This window comes from Canis lupus, chromosome 16 (genome assembly GCF_003254725.2).
Source record: "Canis lupus dingo isolate Sandy chromosome 16, ASM325472v2, whole genome shotgun sequence".
Classification (NCBI taxonomy): Eukaryota; Metazoa; Chordata; class Mammalia; order Carnivora; family Canidae; genus Canis; species Canis lupus.
Window position 1 is genome coordinate 46,062,128 of NC_064258.1, and position 19,982 is coordinate 46,082,109.

A 19,982-nucleotide genomic window follows, 5' to 3' on the forward strand; every position below is an offset into this window, starting at 1 on the left:
TCCCACAGAGCAAAAGAGATGATATTCTCTCCCTTTTCTATATGACAACTTTCATATTTTTTGTTTATTTACCCTGCTCTTTGCTTTGTGCAAAGTGTTCCGGTGGCTTCCAAGCATTTCAATTTCTTAAAAATGACTCATTTATTGAGAGCTATGAAAACACACCAGATACGGTACTGCATACTTACATTTCCACACCTAATTTTCACTAGTTTTAGGAGAAGGGTTTAGTTAATATCCATATTTTACAGGTGAGGAAGCTGAGGTTACAGGATCTGCCCCAGTTTAACTCCAGATCCACAGCTCAACCAGCAACTTCCACTGTGTCTCTTTTCTGATATAACCTGACTCTTGAACCCCATCTTCTGGCACCGTTCTTAAAATATGACACCTTCCCATGATTCAAAATCATAATCTCCATCTGAGTACCACAGAGGACTTACAAGTATAGTGTATATGTTTTGTTTGCTTGCTCCTGAGTTCATTTCATTTTTAATTTGGCTTCTGTCAGGAGGAACATACCTTCTCCACCCCACCATGGTCCCACTATTCCCTCTTATCTAATGCCTGGTCTTATCTGCACATTCTGGGTACATTCCCAGCCCAGAGTGGGCACTTGAGTTGGCAAGGCATACAAACCACCAATTCACCTTTTCCATTGCTCAAACGCATCCTTCCTGAGTCTCCTCATTCCTTAGTTCCTCAAGGAGCCCAACCTAGAGTTAGCGGTCTCTTTCATCAACAGCTGCACCTTAGCATTTCGGGTCAAATTTATTTGGACCAAGATATTCAGTGCTATTTTGAATAACCCAGTGCTCTTTCTTAGGATGTTAAGTATCTTGGGGTTTAAGTGCCTTTTCTTTGTAGGAACCAGGCAGCACCAAACTGGTGTTTCTAGCTCCCTCCTCTCTCATAGCTCAACAATTGGAGATAAGGGAAAAAGAACAAAAGTTGGTAAGTCTTGGCCTATTGTCAAACACCTGAACCTTACATGTCTTGAAAGATGGAGACAAAAAACAACTAAGATGATTTTCTGTAGTTCTCTGTCTGTCTGCCATCAAATTCAGTAGGAAAAAAAATTACTCTGGTTTTAAGCTATTTTTCCTATGCTAAGTGATCCAGGTGAACAACATACTCCCTCTTGCCTTTGCAGGCTCTTCTTCCTACTCTCTTACCACATTTTCCCCCAGAGAAACACGTATAATGTGGTTTTCTCTCCTGCTGTGTCTAAGAGAGAATTTCATTAATAAGATAGGGATAAAAAACTAGTCTAAGACATAATTTACATCTTTACGACAGAGTATTTCACAGCTTTTGCTTTTGTGTAGGTAGCCTACAGACTTGATGTCTTAGTTTTATCTAAAGCAATTTAAGTGTGGTATGACTCACCAACAGTTATTTCATCTGTTACATACCCATACGTTAAGACTTAAAATTGTGAATATATCAGGAGATAGTGAAAAAAGTTCAAAAAATGAAATAGTTCTGCACTCTCTTGGAAGAACAAATGAATGGGAAAAAACCATTCCTACACATAATGCTATACAAATAAATTCATCACATTACCCATGACAATGGTGGCTCTAGAGAGAGTAGGCTTTAGTGTTTGACATGTATCAACTCTAAAAGGGTACATACAGTAGGGAAACCAGTCCAGTGAGGGTTACAATCTTTAGATTTTCCTTTTAATTTTGAAGAGAAAAAACTCTTTTGAGCATATAACTCAAATCCTTTGGCAGGATTTATCTATTATCTAACAAAGTTTTCACTTAGCATAAGCAAAACTAAAGAGACTGGATGTTATATGGAAAACACCTTAGTGAAACTGCATTATTATGAGAAATTCTACAGACACTATCCTCACCCAAGATAGCTTTATACTGAATTGCATTTGGACCTCTAGCAAGATTCTAACATTTTAAGCTATAATTACTGTACTTTTATAACATTATAGTTTTACTTCACAATAATACAGTTTTACTTACCTTATTATAAAAATTTACTAATAACATGGATATCTTCCTACTAGAAAATTTTAAGTTCTGGCTAACTTGAAAATTTCTGTCAGTTAATTCTAGAGATTTTAAAACTGTATACAGTAAAAAAAAAAGTATCACCTTTAAAATAAGTGTGTTTAAACAACAACAAAAATCTTATTAAATAAAAATAAAATAAGGAAATCTGTCTTTTTATCCAGGGTTGGAATTTGTTTTTTTTTTTGTTTTTTTTGTTTTGTTTTGTTTTTTTAGGGTTGGAATTTCTTAACTTGTTAGATTAAGAATGTGCTTTCCAGTATCCACGAACCCCTTACATTTATCGAGAATTTTATGTATATATGAATTTGTGTATTTTTCCTCAGGAGAATCAATAGTTTTTCCTCAGATTCTTTAAGGTTTATATGACTAAAAGAAAGAGATACATTTGATTTTTTAAATCCAATTAAAAGTCTGAGAAAAAAAATTAATTATGACCTTTTTTGAGATCAATAGCCACTGTGACATCAACTGTTATTAAAATGATGGCTGGTCAAGAACACCAATTAGTACCATTTAAACCTTTAACAGGCAAGATTTCTAAATGTATACAGTCTTCTTTAATTTATTCCCTATCTTTGTATTAATGCCCCATAATACTTCTGGCTATCTGTCTTACAACTGGCTCCACATCAACACTCAAAAAAACCTTTCTTCTGACAGGGGAAGGAAAGAGTCGAGAAAAAAAATTTTGCTTTAGAGTTTCATTTACTCATGATGAGGCTGATGCTTATCATCATATTTGACTATGTCGCTAGACCTCAGAGTAGTCAGAAGGGACACTTACAAACCCTGTAATGGGCCATCCACTCTCTTCCTTTCACAGACCATCCTCCCCACCACCACCACCATGTTTAGCCTCTTAGGTTATATAGCCTTGGAGGTATTAAACCTTTCATTTCTCCAGTTTCTTTCTCCTTTACCTAAGACTTAAAACCAGCAGCAGCTCTAACCAACTAGGACAACTTCTAATCATCATCAGGGGCTGGTTTTTGTGTCCACTTCATTTTCACCCACAGGTACCTCTATTTTGCACTGCTCGGATATTTTAAAGTTCAATTCTCTTAGTATCTTATAGTGAAATTTTTTTAAAAAGAGAGTCATTGAGTGGAAAGGAAACAAAATTCTCTTTCCACCCAATTGTTTTTATTCATCATTCCTTAGACTTTTAAGTCAGGAAAAAAAAAAAAAACATGAGGCAACCTGTTTTATATCTTAGGGACAATTTCCGGGTGGGGGGAGGTGGTAAGGAGAAATCTGCAATAAGAGTTTTTTCTGTTGAAGGGAAGTGAATTCTCTAACCAATAGATAACCTGATATTATTTTGCTGTCGTGGATACAAAACACAAAACTTCTGAGAGAATAACTCCATTACGCCAATACTCTCAAAGCTCCCACTCAAAATTACAATGCAGTGCCGTGTGAAAACTGGTCTTATTTCCAAAAACACTTATTGGATTCATTTTCTTCATGTTTTCATGCTTGTTCTATACTGTGTCCTGGCACCTAATCCTTTGAATGTCTTCCTTAAGGGCTTGCACATACAGCTGATGTTAAAGCTGAATAAAGCCTTCTCTGGCACATTGCAAAAAGAGATGTTTTTATTAACTGGATAATTTATATCTCTTTTATTTTTCCCTCAAACTCAGCCTGGAAACCAGAACTTAACTGCCAATGTGCTGGAGGTAAATGCTTCACAGACACACAGAGAAAGCACACCAGAAGCCTCTTCCTCACGCCTTCCTCCTATGGTGCTTTTTAACTGAGCCACTTTTTACTCAAGGGTGGCTCCAGCCAAGTCACTGTCGCTGCCACCACCTGCTGATTTGAGGCCTCCATAGCTGCATAGACCCCTGATCCTCTCACTGCTTTTTATAAACCCCTTCTCCTTACTCCTGACCTCCTTATCCACATCTACACTGCAGGCTGTCTCACTACCGACTTGTCCTACCCCTCCAGTGAGCACCCCCTGCCATTCCAGATGAGCTCAGGTAGCTGAAACCATCCCCAGCTGTGGGTCTGAGGTTTGCCGTGACAGCTGGCACCACCGTGATCTCCACTGCTGCCATGCTTGCAATTATTCTTCCTTCTTTTGCTTGCACCACTTTTTATACAGATTCCCATCCACCAAACACAAGGACCGATTGATTTCTTGTCTGCCATCTTTGCTGCCAAGCACTTTTATTCACATAGGTGCAAATTATATCTAAGCCAATTCCATACAGTCCATCCCAAAAATCCTTGACAGTCATCCTCATAAGCCTCCTTTGAGGAGAAAGAGTCAATTCTCTTCACTCATTTTGGAGTCATTTATATTTACACCATGTTGCTCTAGCTAATGAGTTTGTACAGTGATTTGCCTTGATAAGATTTTGTTATCTCAAAGAAGAAATTATCTCAGAAATTTAGATACATATACATATAATATTCTGATGGTTATATTATAGGGAAAGTCTAAAAATTCTCAAAAATTTTAACCCATCCTTAAATCCTAGTAGATAACAGCAAATTCTCATATGAGTGTGTCCTGTGTGAATAGTTCGTATAGCCTTGTTTCTCACATTAACAATTGTTGACCATATGATGCAAATTCTTGTTTCTCTCTCACTAACTGCTACATCTTTTGAACCTAACTGTCTAACAGGTGTGAATGATGTAAATACTCTTAGCCTACACTGCAGAAATTTAGCCCTCTGATTTTTTGGAATTATTTTTCTTGAGCAACTCTGGCATAGAAATTTGTGACTTCATTTACAGTTTTATATATCAGTAATTTCTTTTCCACTTAGAGCAATATATAAATCCTACACATATGACATCATTTAAATGTGTCTATATGACAAGTTGTCCCCAATAAATGATTAGTGAATGACTAAAATGCCTTGAAATTTTAAGATACAGATTTTCAGTCATATGTAATATGTAGATAAGGGCTTCACTTTGAAAGGTACATCACTTTAGGCAAAAAAAAGGGGGGGGATTTTTTTTCTAAAACTAATTTCATAATGAAGTTCGAAATAAGCACCATTATAAACAAAATTTTAGTTGTGATACATACTCTTTATGTTGTGTCAAGGTCATAAACCTGAAAATTTCATGCGTGGAGAAATATAAGCCTTGTGTTTTCAGGACATTGCAATCACAGAAGACAAAAGATACTTTTTAGTATCTTTCTTAAATATTTAACAATGCTTTAGATGGGGTTTAGTATTCATTCAATGGCTAGATATAAAACTTTGCTGTGAAATGTTCCAGTTAGTAACTGGGCTACAGAAAAAAAATTTTAAAAAATACCTCACTTTCCAGGGTATACCCCACCTACCACTACAGCCAGGAGCTCAGCAGACCTGGGCCTCTCCATGTCTTACTGGATTTTCAATAGTTCTTTACTTTTAAAACTTTAAAAAATGGTAGGGCCTTTAACCAAAGATACAGAACAGTGATAGAATATCAATTTAGGTACTAACTGATTTAATTAGCTATTTTTAAGACTCTTCACCCTGTGAGGACTTCTCCCACTGCCTATGTTTCTGCCTGTGTCTCTCATGAATAAATCAATAAAATCTTAAAAAAAAAAAAAAAAAAAAAAACCCTCTTCAGGAGCCTGAAAGGCATACATATAGTCTTGTGGGCACCTTCAGAGCTAATTGTAACTGAACTTAGTTTCAAGTTGCAATTTAAATTGCACCTAGATTCTCCATGAGATGATTTTCCTAATAATTATTTCAGTATTACAACAAAGTATTTTCTAAAATTCTATGATATTATTTCATTAGTAAACTCCTAGTTGATTTAGCACAATGAAACCCTAAGTCTATTTGCAGTAAATATAAATAAATATTTTTTAACCTGTCATCAATGTTACTGGAACTGTCAAAATAAGATTCAAGACAATTTCCCTAAGTTTAGTAACAAATTAATGTAATGGTTTTTAATAAGAACTCTCCTGCTTTTAACATTTTAACATTCATTGTAACACCCTATAATAATAGTATTACAATTATATTTACAAAGAACCAACTGGTTTGGGCAAGGTGGCAAAAATATTCTCACATAATTAGTCAAAGTTACAGACAGGCCCTGAAGCATTTGGGTAGGCCAGCACCTCACATCGTTTGAATGCCCAGGGCTCTTTAGGTAGCAGATCTAGAAGATATATGGTGGCTTGTGACATGAGAGTGGTTTCTGCAAGAGTTTAGAGAAATACTTAATCAGTAAGCACAATCATTATAGTGGAATGTTGATTGTAGGACAGATGTGGTATGGCTATAAAACAATGAAATTAAATTAACTCCTGGGTCATTTCAAAACATCTGCTTTAAAGTGAAAATTCATGGAAATATGCAATTGACTACCTACATTTCAGGCCTATATTTTACAAGTTTAATTTGTTTTAAAATAAGTAGAAAAAGTTCACAAATGATGGCTCTTTATGTGCATGTGTGTGTTTGTGCATATTAAGCTGTAAGGTATTTTAACTAAATGCTCTCACTAACGTTTTGTCTCATCCGCATGCATTATGTAATCTCCATCATGCTTCATGCTGTGTTGTGGATGGAGAGGCATGCTCAACAGTGGTGAGCTCAACCTCTGTGAACTCAGCTGATCCAATTCAATTCAATTCAATCAGAATATATATCTATTAAATATCTACTATGTTATTAGCACCAGACTGAACGCATAGAAACTTATATATGACAAGTATCTTGAGATATCACTGGGGATATAAAATACCCAGCTATAAAGCAATCAAAATAATGAATTATTAATAAACAAAAAAAGGCTCATAAAGTGCTAAATGAAAGTGCTAAATGAAAATCTGATTCTTCTGGAATAGATTGCTTCATGATAAATAAATCCAAACAGTTGTGTTCCTCATATTATCAGCTTGCCTAGAAACATCCATCCACTGGAGGATATCCCTAAGCCTGAAAACCAATCTCCTTCTTCCTGTCAAAGAAGATTCATTTCAAATCCCTCATGCAGAGCAGTGTGACAATGTTCTGACCACCCGTCATGACTCTAAAAGCAAATTCACCGTCCATGTTTATTTTATACTGACTCCCACTGATACTTTTGGCATCTCTGTTGGCAGAGTGGCATGCCCAATGGTCAGCTGATTCTATTCTTCCTAATTACCTCCTGTGCCCTCTGACATCTAAGACAGTGATTTCAGAAATAAGGGGAGATAGAGAAGACATTGAAAAAATGTACCCCATCCCTGTAGACATCAGTTTTCAAAGTAAATAAACACTTGACAGCTGATTGCTGTCATGTGAGTAGAAGTCTTTTATTGTCATCTAAAGGAATGATGTTTACAGGGGACTATGTGCTATAACAGGATGTCTTTGCTCTTTTCCCAGAGCCAGATAACAGTGAATGGAAACTCTGGAGGCGCTGTGAGTCCAATGAGTTACTATCAAAGGCCATTTTCCCCTTCAGCTTACTCTCTCCCAGGCTCGCTCAATTCCAGCATTATCATGCAGCATGGCCGGTCACTTGGTGAGTCATTTGATAGTCGTGATTTCCATAACAATTTCAATATAACAAGTACAAACCACATGAGAAAAATACCAGAGTAATTTTTTTTAAAAAAGGAGGAAGAAACATTCAACACACCACTAGTTAATGATGCTATCCTAGGGGAGGAATTAAGAGCAGAGGATTCAACACTGGAAAAGTAGGCATCCAGCTATTCCAAGACAATGATTGCATCTACCTCCGAGGCTATTAGGCATTTGGGGTTTGGGGCAGAAAGAAAAACGTGGCCAGATAGGCAGGAGAATTCACATGACCAAAACATTCATACAGCACATTTCCTTGGATGGCAAATACCATCCATGTTCAAGAGAGCCTATTCTTTTGTGGAAAAGTTTTCATTGTAGAAATTTGTGTTGGTATATATAAAGAATTGTTAAAGAGTTAAAACAGTCTAAAAAGGGAACAGGCTGCCTCACCAAAGAGTAAACAGTAAACTACTGCCTCACAAAGTAATAAACTGCTCTTTGAACTGAGACCAGAAGACCATCGGCCAGGGATATGAGTTCCTTTCAGTAATGAGCCCTGAATGTCATAGAGAGTTCTTAATCCTTTGAAAATTAAGAATTGGATGAAAGAGAGGTCTTCTCCAGAAAAAAAAAAAATGAACATTTGAACATTCATAAGGAAAAATTTTAAACATATAATTTCATGGAACTTGTGACCTCTTTGAAGCCTCCTGGATAAGAACTTGTACTATACGATAACAGATATTTTTATGTGGCAAAATATATTAGGACTATTTAGAAAATAACAGAAGTATTTCTTAGTTTTAAGAATGTCAAAAAAAATCAAAACACTAAAAATCAAACCAGATCAAACCATCATCCGAATTCATGCTGAGAAAGTTTCCATGACGCTGAGTGGCTGGAAGGCTTCCAGACAGCAGGGAGGAAGGCGGTGGAAAGTTTGCCAGCAGCACACCTCTCAAAAAAGAAGAAGAGGACCAGTGGTCTGGCTACCACCCCACTACCCAGCAACAGAAAGAAATTAGAGCATGAGGTTTTGACCCCCATTTCCTTTTTGACAGCAGGCAGGACCTCATCTTCCCCAACCCTGTTTGTTGAAAAACATGATGTCATCAGCTTACCCAGGAACATTCAGCAGGCTCACTGTGGATCTCAACTTCTGTGGTCAACAAAACCTGTCTTACACTTACATGTAGCCCTGAGACTCATTAAAGAAAAGTCTAAATATCCTTGTGCCTTCTCTAATGCTGCTCCTGGGGATCATCTGTGAATCTTAGAATGAGGTACTTTAGAGTATAAGAAAGTAGAATACCTTTGTGCCATGAAGTTGCTCTTAAACCATCAGTCCATGGTGCAGTATTATGATGGGAGCCCATTATACCTAGAGTTTTTTACACAGCTATACATTATCACACATCTATAGTAAAACTATAAGTTATTCTAGGCCATAATATTTCCCCAAATAATTATCAGAGTCTGACTTTTTGTCTTCATTATCTGTCTTAATAAATATGACTTTGTCCCTCCCACCCCAAGAAATAGAATACATAAATCCTTGAATGCAGACAGGCTTTCATATTAGAGCATATCAGTGTGCAGACAAACCATTCTACGTGGAAAGAAATTCCCTATCTAAACACATGGAGCAGATTCCAATCGGCCAGTGCCCAGATAGGTCCTGAGGAGCGTATATACATCTCTCCTGCCTTAAAGAAACTTTACATTGAGGACAAAAGACTACAAAAATGACTTTTAGTGCACCTATGGAAAAAAAAATAAAGGTCTAAATTTGTATCATGTAAATATCAATTCATTGAATCTTGTGAACCATATTTGAAGACAGAGTTAATGCTGTTTGCTTAGGCTGGGACTTTGCACATACGAAGTGCTTAAAAAATATTTGTTTTTTTAGGAGAAATACCACCATCATGATTCCCGACTCAAATCCTTTTGGGGATTAAATGGGAAATCAGAATCAAATACCACATTGTGTCGTAATTTAGAGTTGGCTTGAAAAGGATCCTGCTTTTATGTACAATGGCACATGAAATCATTCTTCATCAGCAACGGATTGAAAATACTTTTCCACTGCAAACTCAATTGAACATAGCCATAATAATAGTGATAGCACTTATAAATATTATAATAGATTTTAACTTATAGGGGTCCTCACTGTACTTTCCCTTATACTGATGAGTTAAATCCTTTTAAGTCTTACTTGTGAAGTTCTATATAAATTTGTTACAAAAACACAGTCATAGCTTTTGAGATGAATAGATAGATATACATACATGTACACACATATATATGTAATCAATTAACGCTACCCTGAAACATTAGAACTTTTCCATATCCACATAGAAAGAGACCTTCCTGAGTACTGGATCAGACTATGTCAAGAATCATTCTTGCTCACCAAAATTTTGAAATTTAGTATAAAAAAGCAGGGAGCCATATTATCAATTGTGCCCGATGAATGGTAATAATGTTGACCTTCATAATTATCTGTGAACTAAGCGTAAGTGGAATATATAGTACACGAAGTCCTCTCTGTTTCTTATGAAAATATACTAAAAGCTAATAAACACGGCATGAAGACAGGAACATGATAAATCTCAACTAAATTTTATGCTTAAGGCAATTTTTATACTCAAGGGGCAAGAAGTCGTGGGTTTTGGTATTTTAAAGTAAAAGCAAAGACATTATGGCCATAGTGGCTACTTAAATAAAAATCAACACCGATGATTTAAAATCGTTTATTTAATCCATAAGCCCTCACACGTAAGTGCATGTTTGGATGTGGAGATTTCCTTTTTTTTTTTTTTTTGGATGTGGAGATGTCCTAATGTGATCTTTGTTTTCAGTTTACTTTTACGAAATTGCAGCTGTATACTCACCAGTCATATCTTTTGTTCTCAGAGGACATTTCTGCACTTTCAAATAATAGTAGTCAGCAATGTCACAAGAATACTAATGTCTCAGTTCCTGCCTCCTCACCTATAAAACGGAGCCAAACATACTAGAAGGATAAGATGAGGTGATACATATAGTCATTTCTTCAACAAATACCCACCAGTTACCTTGACGTGGATGGACCTGGAGGGTATTATGCTGAATGAAATAAGTCAATCGGAAAAGAACAAACATTATATGGTCTCATTCATTTGGGGAATATAAAAATTAGTGAAAGGGCATAAAGGGAAAGGAGAGAAAATGAGTGAAAATATCAGTGAGGGTGACAAAACATGAGTGACACCTAACTCTGGGAAATGAACAAGGGGTAGTGGAAGGGGAATGGGAGGGGGTTTGGGGTGACTGGGTGATGGACACTGGGGGGGGCACTTGGTGGGATGAGCACTGGGTGTTATGCTATATGTTGGCAAATTGAACTCCAATAAAAAAAATTTTTTTAAGTCATTTCTTAACACAGTGACTGCCCCAGGGTCACACAGTCTTTTTTTTTTTTTTTTTTTAAGATTTTACTTATTTATTCATGAGAGACACACAGAGAGAGAGAGAGAGAGAGAGAGAGAGGCAGAGACACAGGCAGAGGGAGATGCAGGTTCCATGCAGGGAGCCCGATGTGGGACTCGATCCTGGGATTCCGGGGTCACACCCTGGGCCACCCAGGCATCTCAGATGCTATTTGGGACTTTGAGCAAATGCTATTCTTCCTCTCAACCTTCTTCTGAAAATGACAAGGACCTTGTTGCTAGCATCCTGTTGGGTACATAGCTCCATGATAACAACAGTGGCTCGAATGGAGGGTAAATGGGTTAAAAGAGATAGTGATGGAAATAAACCCCATGATAGAGTTGGCATCACTCTGCAAGAGGCACATCATCAATTTATGATTCCTTGTGCCTCAAATACATTATATGTCCTCAAACTGTCTCCGCAGATTCCACCGAGGCATATCCCCAGCACGCACAGTCTCTGGACGGCACCATGGGCAGCTCCATTCCACTGTACAGATCCTCAGAGGAGGAGAAGCGAGTGACCGTCATCAAAGCCCCGCACTACCCGGGGATCGGGCCCGTGGATGAATCTGGAATCCCCACAGCAATTAGAACGGTAGGGAATGCCAGGGTGTGCGTTGCTGCAGGGCTGTGCACAGACTCCACAAAGGATGGATTGTCGATGGCTTTGTGCATTCCTACGCTCTTATATAATGAGGATTGCCCTCTGTGCCATCTGAGTTCTCATGAATATTATGCTGTGTGTGGCGGAGAAAGAGAACTTGTCAATCGAAGCTAATCACACAATCTGGGTTTGCATTCTAATTAAAAATCATGAAAATTGTGATCTTGATAAACAATAAAGGTATGTTTTGTTTTGTTCTACCTTTTCCCAACGAGTGTCAGGGCCATAGAGAGACAAAAGAGAAGGAACAAGAAAATGCGAATTCTTTGGCTGTATTGAATTCCCACGTGCATGGCAAATAAACCAGTGATTTGTTTCTTGAAATGGATGTGTGTTCACATCCAGGAGATTGGGAGCTGTGAATTGGGCTTTGGGAGGTGAGATGATTTTGGAGTGAAGGGAGTTAATGTCATGGAAAGGAAGAACTGTGAAGAGAAATACACGTTTTCGTGTCCCTCTTCAGCTGTGCCTGCTGTGAGCCCTCAGTGATGATAAGTGAAAGTGTTTGGATTTTTTTTTTTTAAGTCTTTAAACTCTGCCAAAGTATTGCTCAGTGTGTCAGGGCAACCCCTTCTGGCAAAGCTCCGCAGCAGCAGAGACAGCTATTGAGAGCCTGGGCAGGCAGCGGCTCGCTGACCAGTCTACTCGCAGAGAAGGTTTGTGCTAGACGGCAGGAGGAAGACTCTGGAAACCAGGATGAGAGCAGCAGCATCTCTGCAGGTGAACTGGGGGGATGTGCAAGAAGTGGGTGCAGGCTGCACTCACGTGCCTGCAGCAGCCACATACCTGGCGGGGCTGTTGCCAAGAGCTGCTTCCCTGGAATGCGAACCCTGGGGGGCCAAAGACAATAGTGGGGAGAGGAAAAGAATGGGAAAGAGATGAGGGGGAAAAAAGCAGTGGTAAGACTGCATTTCTCGCATGGGGATTCCGTGTTCTGAGAGAAGAGTTAGAAATCGATTATTCCAAGCATCTGTATTAGAATTGAAAGCCAGAAAGTCAATCTGCACACAGTTGCTGGGGTTGTGGACTCTGCTAGATGCTGGGAACGTTGAATGTGGCTAATTACAAAGTCCTAGAAAAATCTATGTTGGAGCTGATGATTGTCATATTTAAGTAAAGTAATAGAAAAAGTTCAGGGATTGTGACTAACAGCCTTATGACAACTATATGTTTCTGGTGATGTGTTTGTCATTTGTTTCCCTTTTAAGCTTTCTGACTCAAAATGGTTAAATTTGAAACTTCTTTTCCAAATAATGGAAGGATACAGTGTCAGACAGGAATGGTGTCATCGGTTCTGTTTCATTGACCCTCAAGTCACAGTATATACACAAATTAGGAGATTCCCTGGTTCTATGTTGTTATAGATTTCTGTCTGAAAGGATTGTATCTGAGATATCTGGGTGTGTCTTTAACTTGATAAATGATATATAAAAAACCACACAAAAAGCTGGGCCAATTTTATTTTTATCCATAAGACATAATTTTCTTAAATAGCAAGGACTTGCTTACTTGCTTACTAGTTTTCAAAAGGAAAAAAAAAACAGACATCGTAGTTAGTGAAAATCAAGTAGTATTAAAATTCTATATTGTCTCTCTACTTGCAAATCACAGCATGTTTAGATATGCATCAGCAGATACATGTACTAAACATTCGATGCTAGTTTCCTTTCTACAAAATGGAAAATGAAATATAAACAGCCCAGACGTTCCTTATAAGGAGCCCTAATTTTTATGTACAGTCGTGCTCTTATTTAGACTTTTAAAACTTTGCAAAGAAGGCACAGGTCTGTGAAGACTCTTATTCACGGGTCCCTATTTTCCAGGCTTGCCGAGCACATCCCCAAGTATAGCTGTGTTTATAAATGTTGAGTCAGGCCATCTCTGAGCCACCGCAGGCCAAGAATCTCCAAGGTTGTTTTTCTTTCTCATCCGTGTAGAAAGTAATGATTATCAGACTCGAATTGCTTCACACGAACTTTCAGCTCCGTGTATCCACCAAAGGCAGTCCTGTCTCAGTGTATCATGTTATAGTCTCATTTTAGACAACTAGCCTATACCAAGGAAACAGAATTTTGTAAAGTAAACTAGAAACTCTAGAAAGCCAAAAGTCGACAAATGTACCTTTGAGTTATTTGAATGAAGGCTCCCGGTCTGCCCTCTCTCAGGTGACCTGGGACATCTGTGTTAGCCTTTTACTGCCATTCTTCACAACAACAAAAATCACTAGGGTTCAGGTCTCAGGAGGTTGTCTAATTAAAGCCAGCTAGTTAAGTGAAATACAAGATTCCTTTCTTCTAGTTCAAATATAACACCGTTTGAGCCTTTTCAAAGCTAGAGAGGGCAAAAATAGAATGGACTCACTGTATACTCCTATGTAGGAAATCTGTGTCTCTTCCCATTTTTGGAAATCTCTGCATGATAAATCAATGTAGAGTTCTGATACTTTGTAAACTGTAGAAATGTAAAATTCAGGTGCATTCTGCCAAAATTACAGAAAACAACTGAATCCTGAATTGCTAGTAGTTTAACTGTTCACACAAAGATAACCTTGAAGGACACATACGAAAGTAAACTTCCTTCAATTTGAGTAGACGTCTATTTCCTTGGCCTCAATCTCAGCCATAACATGTCCATGACGCCATTTATAAAAGAGACTTTAAATGCTTAGAGTGCTTCATTTAGAAAGGGACACAGAGTTTTAGCATTGCCTTTTACCAGTTTCACGTTCCTCTTTGCCAACCAGTTGGGCACTTCCTGGCATCTCTGTGCTCACCATATAAAGCTAGCAGATGGCACAACTGAGCTCCTGCCTGATACGTGCCCTCCAGCAAGTGAAGAAAAAAAAAATCCTGTCTGTCAAGACACATTGCCATATACAGTGATATAACTTACTTGTTAGATTTCCTTGTTGCTATTGGTTGTGTCCAGGTATGGCTGGGCAACATGTTGGCACAAAGTTAGGTCTTATTTTCTATGGCTGAATAGTAAAGGAAATAAAACTTAACGAAAGGGAAATTGATCTTTTATGAACACGTCCCTTAAAGACACATGTTCAGCTACTGTATTTAAACCAGCAAATAGGGCAGCCCCAGTGGCTCAGGGGTTGGCACGCCTGCCTTTGGCCCAGGGCGAGATCCTGGAGTCCCGGGATCGAGTCCCACATCAGGCTCCCTGCATGGAGCCTGCTTCTCCCTCTGCCTGTGTCTCTGCCTCTCTCTCTCCCTGTGTCTCTCATGAATGAGTGAATAAATAAATAAATAAATACCCAGCAAATAATAACTAGACTCCTGCTTCATCACTGCACCCCTCTCGCCAGCTCCCACCATCTGAATATAAGGTCAATCAACATTATCCTCAGCTTCTCCATTACAGAAAGAGCCTCAAGTGAATGATGAGGTGATTCATAACAAAGTCAAGTAGCTCTTAATGTTAATCTATATTTATGGTGACTATCAGAAGCATATACCTTAGGTTCTGATATGGCACAGACTCTTCAGTTTCCAGATGAAAAATGCAATTACATTTCTGAGGGGAAATTTCAAAATAAATTTAGATATGGCACAGACTCTTCAGTTTCCAGATGAAAAATGCAATTACCACATTTCTGAGGGGAAAAAAATAGGATATAAGGTCTATACCAAAAAGCTCAGTATAAAAAGCACAAGAATATTTTTGTGGCAGTCCTAACAGAATATTTTATATCAAGAGAACTGTCTCGGAAAATCCAGTTTATTTATTACCATACACAGAATGATTGAGTTTCTTGCTAGAGTATTTCTGGAAATATTGAGATAAAGATCTTGCCAAGCAAAATCATTAATGATTATAAAGGTGCAGGTCTCCTTCACAGGTGTGTAGTCAGGTAGCATTCCATCTAATAACCTGGATTCATTCATTATTTTATTCAATAAATATGTAATGCTCCCTACCTCTATTATCTATTGAGCATATCTTATATTCTAGGTATCGTTCTAGGTCTTACTGTATATGTGGTTTCCTTCTATTTCCATAACAACCCTATGATATAGATATAATTATCTCATCTTAGAAAGGACAAAATTGAGGCCTAAAAGCTTACTTAACTGGTCCAAATTCATATGGCTAAGAATTATGCAACAATAATTAAAGGAAGCAAGATTTGGATCTATGTTGAGCTGACACTAATTTTTTCTTCCCACTACAGTCCACTGTTTCTACCGTGTCCCAACCCAGGGGTGTGCAAGGAGCTTCTACTCTAAAGGAATTTACAGTTTAGCCAGGCAAAGTCACATACATTTTATTAGCATGTTTAAAAACTTTCAAAACAATATTTACACCTTTTTAGATTTGCTGCAGGACTCCAGACTATGTACTCTGGACTATGTACATTCAGTATGTTAGTAATTTAGGCTAATAAATATGATATTTTTATTTCTCTAAATTTAAGCTGATAAGAATAGAGTTTGAAAGTCAAAAATATCCCCTCGTTAATTCTAAAAATAATGTCTTGGCCAGAACACTCACTAAAATGTTTTTAAGGATAATGATAATCATCACCAAAAGGAGGTAAGCAAACTATTACAACACCACAGCTTCTAGTCCATGAATTTTATATAAATATGTTTGTGCAAACATCAAGTATCTAGGGCTGGGCACAGTATGATTCAGAAAAATTAAAACCATAGCATATGATGTTCCAATTCAGCCTAAACTCAAACAAAGGATAACCATATTTACAAGCTGCCTGCATAACTGGATAAGTTGCTGGTACTACCATCATGAGATAGATTTTTTTTTTTTAAATCACAGAACAGAAATCTGCTCTGTGAAAAGATAAAATATAGAAAGAAAAACACTGAGGAACCCTGTTGATTTGGAACCAGTTTTTTAACCATTGGGCATTCTCTTTTATAGACAGTTGACAGACCAAAGGACTGGTACAAGACAATGTTTAAGCAGATTCACATGGTGCACAAGCCAGGTATGTATGTTACTGGGTTTTCTGACCAGACCCCATGGGGGAAGGCTGTATGTGTGCTCTCCTGTATAGTTCTGGTTCACACAAAATGTTAGGACCCTAGCAACACCGTGGCTGGCCCTCTTTCTCTTCTCTTCTCCTTATGTCACCCTCAAATCACAGACACCTGTGCTCCTGCCTCACTGCCGAGCTGCCAAGAAGCTCTTATTAGGTGACCCTTGGAGGGCCTCCAGGTGCTCTGGTCCCTTCCTTCTTCCCTGGGCACAACCTGGAGCAGTGTGGGGTGGTGTGTGCGTAAACAGAATCCTTGTTCCTCTGTCCACACATGTCAGCTGCTTACCGAGTGAGCAGAAGTAGGTCTCTCCAGGTTGACAAGAGACCTTTAAAGCACTTCCCAGAGGAAATTTCATGATTTGGAAGAGAAGGCTGCCCGGAGAAGTGAGGACAATCCCTTGACCTTGTATGCTGGGGAGAGGGCAACAGAGCAAATGCGTTACAGACAAGCGAGCACAAGCTACAGGAGCCCAGCAACAAAACTATCTTAGAAAATTATAAAAACGAAAAAAAAAAGAAAAAGAAAATTATAAAAATGGTGTTATGAACCAGGCAAAATACGGTGGTTTTCTACCACATTTTTTTGCTTGTTTCTCTGAAGTGCTACTGTCTTGTTATGATACGGTGACCGGATCTGTATTACCATAATATTTATGTTTCATTTTCTAGATGATGACACAGACATGTATAATACTCCTTATACATATAATGCAGGTAGGACGGGTTTCCTTGCTCGCACTGAATCCTGTATGCTCGGCAATGCTTGGTTGCACTTCACACTCACTTTTTTACCCCTATTTGAGCCGCATGTTTTCGGTGTATACAATTAAGAGGATGCTGTTTTTCTTTTCTCAAAGCATGCATGACAAAAGGATCGATCTTTTCTCATGGAAATGAGAACTAATACTGTTTTATCTCATTCATTCTCACTGTCATTTCATTCTCAGCTTCAGGAATGTTTAACCAAAGTATGAAGGACAGCATGAAAGAACACACTGTAACTAGGGTACAAAATAAGATAAAGATCTCCTTTTATCAGCAGCGAGAGTGATCACAATTGCGTAAGATCTCTCAGATACACTTCACAAAAAACAAGTCCAGCAAAGTATTTTGTGACTCTGTCCATGCTTGTGCTCCAAAAATGCAACCATTCATTGAAGGATTTTTAAAAATCCCACTCCGCTGGGCCACTTTTCTGACTCACAGTTGCCAACGGTCATAATGGCACGACTTCAGTTCTGGACGTTTCTAACTTGTATTTGAGTGCGTTGGTATCCTGTGACGTGGAGTGAAGGACCCCTACAAAATGTTTCCCTTCCTCCTAAATGTCACAGTAGGGGATCCCATGTAGGGCCTCCTGTCACTTCCCAGCCTGGGCTGGGGACTGTTGCACAGCGTCTGTTTTTCCTTTCTTTAGAGCAAGCTCCAAGGCTTAAGCTGCTCATCTCCCTCTCAACAGCTGCAATCTCACATAGGGACCCCCGGGGCAGCCTGGCCTCAGAACCACATAGGGTCTCCCCTCCCTGAAGGCCAGCACTCAGGCGGCCCTATAACTGTTAGGGAGTCTGCTAACCAGTCCCCAAAGGCAAATAGAGAAGAAAAACCGGACAGAACCAGGTTAACAAGCTGCAAGACCTCTGAGGTTTCCATCCTCACTCTTCCAGGTGATAGCAGGAGGCCCAATAAAATGTTTTCCTTCAACTTTTATTCCTAGCCACACATCCTTTAGCTTGTTAAAAAACAAAATTCAGCCCAGTAAATTTTTACAGATATTACCGGCTTTGTTCAACGATTCATGAGTCTAGCAGCATCCAATCTAGCAGATGGAAAGGAGCTCCCAGGAGCTGTACAAAATGAAAGACTTTTATAGGCAGAAAGGAGCCAAATAAGGAAGTTATACTAGGAAAAAAAAAAAGTGGGTAGGTGATTGCAAGGTTACCTTTCTTCTAAGGGATGGTCGGCATCTATGAGTGAGATGACCTCACTAGTGCTGGCCAGGCGATTCCTGATTGTCTGGTTTAAGATTCCATTTCTAGAAGAGCCAAAACTGTAATTAAGTCTCCATTCGGTGACATGGAGCTTAGCGTACATAAGTGACTCTATTTGGGGCCTGTTTTGTTTTTATCAAGCTGTAGAGTTAAAATCAGACTGTAGAATGCGGGCAAAACAGGTAGTGCAGACATCGTCTTTTCTTTTATTTCTTCAAAGATTTATTTATTTATTTTATTCTGAGAGAGAGGGGGAGAGCACCGGCGGTGGGGAGAGGCAGAGAGGGAGACAGAGAGAACCTCAAGCAGATTCCCCACTGAGCAGGGAGCCGCATGCAGGGCTTGATCTCAGGACCCTGAGATCACGACCTGAGCCGAAATCAAGAGCCTGAAGCTCAACCAGCTGAGCCACTCAGGTGCCCCCAGACATTGTCTTTTCACTTGTCCTGGCAATTTGTATGGACCTTTAAGAGAAGCAGATGAATGACAATTGACTTAACTCAAAAGACTAAGGTGGTAGGAAATTCAGAATTTTTAAAATTATTTTTACTATTGAAATTCTGTATCCAATTAATAAATTGAACAGTAGTTACATATAACCTTGCAGAGCCCTTTCAAGATAGTTTTGCTGTTTCATAGGTAGACAAAGCAACTGCAACTAGACTCTCCCTGCTACTAACCCTGCATCCCAGGGTGCTGTGTCTTGTACTTCCTGCCTCTTTTTGTTTCTATTCTTAAGCCATCTCTGCTACCCACTTCCCCCACTCACCCAAATCAATCCTACAGGGCTGACCCTGGTGCCATGGGTTCCAAAATAACTCCGCTGACCAATCCACCATCTTCTGAAATCTTTCATTCCTAATATGTGTTTTCCTCATTTGGCCATTCTCATGTTACCAGTTATTTTCAATCACAATTCTACCCATGTCTCATTTCCCCAGATACAGTACAAGCTTACAGAGGATTTTTGTGTCTTTAAGCCTTGCTTATATACAGCACATATACAACTCGCTTAATATTTTGTTTGATTGCAATGAAGATTTTAATTATCATGTAAATCAGAGCTTTGAAAGTAATAGAAGAGATTTGGAAACAGTTCTGTGCACTATTTTTAATCTTCTTCTGAAAACTTATCTATGTTACTAGTTTATATTATCCAGGAGAAAATTTGCCGAGTACCTGTAAGTTTATTCCTAATTACCAGTCTAAATTATTACTAATTTCAAGATGATTGTTGAAGATTTACTTAATCAGTCATTACGTATAAAATATATCAATTAACAAATTAACATGTTAATAA

General features: G+C 38.5%; 1 protein-coding gene across 50 annotated transcripts in view; it reads left to right on the top strand.

Annotated features, from left to right (window-relative positions):
* The window catches only part of SORBS2 (sorbin and SH3 domain containing 2), a 214,648-nt gene that overhangs the window by 135,228 nt on the left and 59,438 nt on the right, over positions 1-19,982 (top strand). For 24 of the 50 annotated variants that reach the window (XM_049095161.1, XM_035700170.2, XM_035700171.2 and 21 more), the window contains 5 exons: positions 3,683-3,718; positions 7,397-7,535; positions 11,442-11,614; positions 16,577-16,643; positions 17,364-17,408. In XM_049095161.1, the coding sequence (XP_048951118.1) occupies positions 7,442-7,535; positions 11,442-11,614; positions 16,577-16,643; positions 17,364-17,408 (379 nt within the window). In that variant the 5' untranslated portion in view covers positions 3,683-3,718; positions 7,397-7,441. Of the gene's footprint in view, positions 1-3,682; positions 3,719-7,396; positions 7,536-11,441; positions 11,615-12,244; positions 12,404-16,576; positions 16,644-17,363; positions 17,409-19,982 lie in introns of those variants that run through there. The other 26 variants (XM_049095158.1, XM_025471759.3, XM_049095156.1 and 23 more) reach the window with 4 other exon arrangements.